Consider the following 5,784-nt stretch of genomic DNA (forward strand, 5'->3'; position numbering starts at 1 on the left):
AAATAAAAACAGCTGCTTGCTGTCGCTATTTTATTTATTCTTTTTTATTTTAATTTCTCAATGTTTTCAACCCAAATGGCTCCTCATTAAACTGGCAATAAAATTGAGGACTTAAAACCAATATCGAATTTTGGAAAACCCTCCCCCACGACAAAAGTCTTTCAGAATAAGAGTCCCTTCAAAATAAAAGACTTAACAGTGGATGAACCTCCAGGAAAAAAGAGACCTTAATGATAAAATAAAAAACGGGGAAAAACTCTGAGAAATTGAAAATAAAAAGAATAAATAAAATAGCGACAGCAAGCAGCTGTTTTTATTTTAAAAATCTTGAATCTGTGCTTCCTGCTTAGCACCAAACTGTGAACAGAGAAGTTAACAACTAGCTGGTGAATATAGCGGAGCACTTAGGGAGTTGGTTGGTGAAGACCAAAATTACACAGGTCGTGTGTTATATGAAACTGAAAAATTGAGGGGGTTTTTGTTCTGTGCAAGTGTGCACAACAAAACTCCATTTCAGAGTCTAAATCAGTCCATATGTTAAAATATAAAAAACCAAAGGCTGAAGTCAAAACAATAATTTAACTGCCAGTCCTCACACCACCCTACACCTTTCTCCTCTCCCTCCCTGTGCTCTCTCAGGTCTGGCACAATGTGCAGAACTCTGCTGGCAGCTCCGAGGACAGGCTGGCAAGAGGCAGGTACCAGGGGCAAAGGTGGCTTTGCAACACAACATTGGCTTAGGAGGAGCTGTAGTTGTTGCTCTCTACAAGATGGGATTCCCTCAGGAGGCCAGGTGAGGAAATAGTTGTGTAGCATATTTTAAAAGTCTTAAATATAAGGTTGAGAAGGTTTATTCATTAACCAGTCTGTCCGACAGTATTTCATTTGTACACAAGTTTGTGCAATTCAGACCTAAATCTAGGAAGCATTTTCTGTCCCACAGTTGAACATTGTGTCTTTTACTGTAACAGTTGCACTCTTTGCTGTACATACAGTACATTTTGTAACTAGACTGAAATAGTAGAGCTTTTTTTTTTTTTTTCACATAGCGTGTACTTTTTTATCTAGCTGTTTTTTCTGCTTCCCACAGTTCCCACGTAGGTGCAGTCCCCACCAGCTCAGGCAGCAGTCTGGAGGGGTTCAAAGCTTACTCTGTCTTCAAAGAGATCGAAAATCATCTACATGAGGTATAACCGCACACTGTCACTCATCAACCCCCTTTATATTTTAAGCTAGTGACTCTGTTTGATGTGATGGAATCAGTATTTTCTTCCTATTTCTTCTCATTTCTCGTTTTCATTCCACGTTACATAAATATAGCTATGAACTGCAAATGGGTTTCGATAAACATTTCAAACATGCATCAATCAAAAAAATAAATAAAATAAATAAAGGTGGGTGTGAGTCTCCTTCCCTTTTTAAAGGCAGTGGCCAATTTAACCGTCTTTCAATGCTTTTATCCACAAAGCTACACGTAGTATCTCAGCACTGCAATTTCAGGAGTGGCAAAAAAGTGTTTCTGTTCTGTTAAATAGTCCAGTATTTTAGAAAGGTATAAAAGCTACAGTTACAATGCAACGACAGCAATGCACACAATACACACCTTTCAACACATGCACATAATATGCATTAAATACATCATGCTTTGAAAGTGAAATGATCGAGAACTCTAAATCAAAAACATAAACCTTGTTAGTTCAACAACAACTGGCAACACAGGCTAGTTGCAAGTTAATTGATAACGTTTTATATTACAGTCTGTAGAAATCTGTGGTAATGTCCAAAGAAAACGTGGTCAGCGGTGGTGGCCTTGTGTTTAAGGCTGATGATTGTACTGTGACGTATCAGGAAAGATCACATGGACATGTTTTTTTAAAAGGTAAGCTCAGGACTTACCCAAGCCTTCCAACTATGTTAGAGCATATTCATTTAATGTGCCTGTAGTTTGTGGAACGGTTGAATCCAAAATCATCTATTTATTTCTAATGAAAATGACATTTTTAACCTGTGATCCATTATTCGTCTATCATCTATAATGTGCATGCGACTGAGGAATAGTAGAGAGACTGTACAGTAATCATGTGTGAGTGGTCCTTACGTAAATGTCAGGCTTTATATATAGTATTTAGCCCATGTTTGTGTGTTCTATTTTGTCACACAGTACTGGACTACATTCTAAAATTGCTGTCCCCATTAGTCACCTAGACACAAAAACATGGGAAAGTAGGTTGGAAAAGACATTTTTGAATTTTGATTTGACTGAACTTCAAGAACAGGGCCAGAAATCCCAGCATGCATTGTTGCAGACAATAAGTCTGAATCTCAGCAAATGTTCAGAAACTCTACGGTGAATATTTTTGAAAAGCTTTGCATTGAGAATGAAGTAGCTATTGTAGAGGAATCAAATCATAGTTGTAATTTTAAAACCATGTGATTTGATTTAAAGTCTTTGGATTGGAAATAACGATAGGTGGCTTTATTATTTAATTTGAAATGTGTGGGCAATTGCTACCTACATACAACCATTACAGTTAAAAGTCTTCTCACTCCCTGCAGGAAGGAGAGAAGCTTGTCAAGAAGATTGGTGGAGTGTTTGCCTTTAAAGTGAAGGATGGACCAGGTGGGAAAGAGGCGACTTGGATTGTTGATGTGAAAAATGGCAAAGGTTCTGTCACAAATGACCCAGGTATTTGTCATAATAGAGGTGCTGTCAAATCCTCTTTTTTTTATCTTGAACTTTCTTTTTCTGCCTTGTGCCTCATGGAAAATGCACTTTGTTCAGCTGTCAGAATGCAAAACGCTGTATTTATCACACAGTAGGACATCTCTCTCAGTCCATCTCCGTACACCCACACCTCAGAAGCACTATGTATTTGCACTACCATATGCCTTTTTTATCTGAACACTTTTGGTTTTCTCCTTTTTATACAGAGCACACACGTCTGTGTCACATCCTTTGCTTTTGCTCTTCTTGGGCTGTAGTGTGGGAGTAAAACTGGCTGTAGAACCTGTCTCTCTTTGTTTGGCTACTTTACCTTAAGAAATCAATCCACTCCAATAAGTAGCAATTTAGAATTGAAAAAAACATTTAGTAGTTGTTAATTTTTGCATTTCTTGTGAACTACTAGTTCAGGAATGAATTGAAATTGAGCAACACACACACAAAAAAATGTATCTAAACATAATTTGTTTTCATCTATTTGATGTATTTTGTATTCTGCCTTTTTAAAGCTGATTGTGGCCTGATTGTGACACACATACACATTAACACAAACACACACACTCATGAAGAGCTCCCATACTGTTTAGACTGACCAGGGATGGACAGAGCACTCGAATATTATACTCAAGACTGTTACTTTAAAGTCAGTGTAAAGTAAACATAAATATGTGTTCTGAGTTTTTCAGACCAAAGAAGAAAGTTATTAACCACCCAGCCAAATTTGAACGACGCACCCACTCACTAGAGCAGTCACGCAGCTATTTTGAAACAACTGAAACGTGTCAGATGAGTTCAGAAAATGACATGACATGACCCTCTGCTATGGGTGCAGGGGTATGCTCAGGGTGGCCTCAGTGTCATTGAGCCACCCTTTAGGACTGCCTAAAAACATTCTGAACTGAAAACTGGTGAAAAACTCTTTAACCTACATTTCAGTAATACATCATTCAAAGTCTTTTCACATTTTCAGCAACTAAGCAACTATTTTTCAACACATTTAATGTATGCATGTACTGCCTTTACACAGACTTTAAATAAATGTTAATGTTAATAAGTAAATTAAAAATTGGATAAAAGTAATGTAAAAATAGAGTAAAGAAAATCATGTTTTCTTCTTCAAGAGGACAAAACTCATTTTACAGCAAAGGAGAAACTGCACAGCTTTTACACACTGTGTAGCGCCTGCATACACACGCAACAATGTGTCGCTTGGCAACACAGTCCACTCATCCTCTCTGGTCCTGCTGTAACCAGTCCACCTACCCCCATTTACATTAACATTTATCAACCCTGAAGCTTGATTTTTGTTGTTTGTGTTGTTGTGTTTTCCTGCTCCAGTCTTACTTTGTCTGCTGTGACCAATGTGTGTGTACCATGTCAGAAAAGCTCTCAAAGTACCACAATTATGACAGATGTTAAAATATATTAGCTTAGGCTGTCCCCTTCAGTTACGGACAGTTTATACAAGAGACAGGTCTATTCCTAATAAGATTTTTTTATTGTTGACTGTTGTTAAATCTGGGACTAATTCAAGAACCAGAGTGAATTTAATGGAAAAGGGATACCGGTGATCTCCACTTTTTTTCTTACCTATTTTTAATTACATTACAGTGATTTCATTGTTTATTTATTTAGTATAATATCTTTAAATTAGTTTATTTCATTTAAAAAATATTTCAGAGATTCCTCAAAATACCACTGCAGGGAGGTTGCGTACTGCCAGTGATACACGTGCCATAGTTTAAGAGCGTGTTTTACTTTAAGAGTTAAATCACAATAGATGGTGCTTTTTTTTATAATAACAATGTACTAAATGACAATGGGAAAGCTGTCGGTCATATTATGAATTATTGCCTGAATCTACAGCTTGGCTTTTTAGGGAGCTTTTTATTTAGCTGTCTAAACTACAACTTAAATTTACAGTTTTTCACTGATCTCAGGTAGCAAGAAAAAAAATGATGAATTAAATACATTACATTTAGTAGAATAACCGTACGTAATTCTGACAAAGGACCAAAGAGGCATTGGTTTAACACACAAATCTTTTTTTTCTTTTAAATGTAAAAGGTTGTATTTCGCATGGCAACACGCTGACACAGAGCAGTTTTTAGTCAGACTGTAGAAAGCATGAGTCACAGAGATTTCTGAATCGTTGCTTCTGTGAAAGGAACTGCGTTGGAAACAAAATGTCAAACGCACACCAGAGTACTTCCTATTAGTATGAGTATGACCTATGAGTATTACAGTTATAACATTACAGATTTAATGTAGCAAGGTAGTGGATATATTTTTCCTCAATGTGCATCAAAGGCCATAATGAAGAAGTTGTTCTTCATTTTTCTTCTAGGTCAAAAGGCAGACTGCACCTTATCCATGAGTGATGAGGATCTTCTGGACCTGATGACGGGAAAGTTGAACGCACAAATGGTGTGTAGTTACGTATTAACCACATCTTTTATTTTCCTGCTTTACGCATGAAGAAATTGTAACATTACATGTATAAAAGGATTTCTTTTTTTTACTGTAAAATAATAAAAGTGCCATTTTATTTTTGTATCTCTAACATAAAGGCTACTAAAGTCGATTTCACACCTTCCCACCTGTAATTCACACTTGTAGGCTTTATTTATTGACTCTGGTCTTCACAGAGAGCTCACGATTCAATTATTTATGATAATGCATTAGTTGAGTTGCAACTGGAAGCTCATACATGTTGAACAGAAATAGGACGAAAAAATGGATTTTGACGATATAAACTGTGTGGTTGCTATGTTTTACTCACAGTTTACCACACGGTGATGTGATGCCCATATTCGTTACCATGGTTACAGAATGATTTTGGTAACAAGACTAATTTTATATTATATTGTACATTTTATATATGTATATGTATATGTGTGTGTGTGTGTGTGTGTGTGTGTGTGTATGTATGTTATACTGTCATTATCTTCTATCATCATTCTGTGTGATGACACATCAAATCGATGATGGCATGTAAAGTTTGCTGTGTGTATGGGCTTACATGAACACACACCTCGTAATAACATCTTTTGAATTACTAC

General features: G+C 36.5%; 1 protein-coding gene across 1 annotated transcript in view; it reads left to right on the top strand.

Annotated features, from left to right (window-relative positions):
* scp2a (sterol carrier protein 2a) overlaps positions 1 to 5,784 on the top strand; it is a 23,111-nt gene that overhangs the window by 15,210 nt on the left and 2,117 nt on the right. Inside the window, exons 12-15 of the mRNA XM_010753092.3 lie at positions 640 to 793; positions 1,091 to 1,187; positions 2,557 to 2,686; positions 5,070 to 5,149. Of these exons, the coding sequence (XP_010751394.2) occupies positions 640 to 793; positions 1,091 to 1,187; positions 2,557 to 2,686; positions 5,070 to 5,149 (461 nt within the window). The remainder of the gene's footprint in view (positions 1 to 639; positions 794 to 1,090; positions 1,188 to 2,556; positions 2,687 to 5,069; positions 5,150 to 5,784) is intronic.

This window comes from Larimichthys crocea, chromosome XII, assembly GCF_000972845.2.
Source record: "Larimichthys crocea isolate SSNF chromosome XII, L_crocea_2.0, whole genome shotgun sequence".
Classification (NCBI taxonomy): Eukaryota; Metazoa; Chordata; class Actinopteri; family Sciaenidae; genus Larimichthys; species Larimichthys crocea.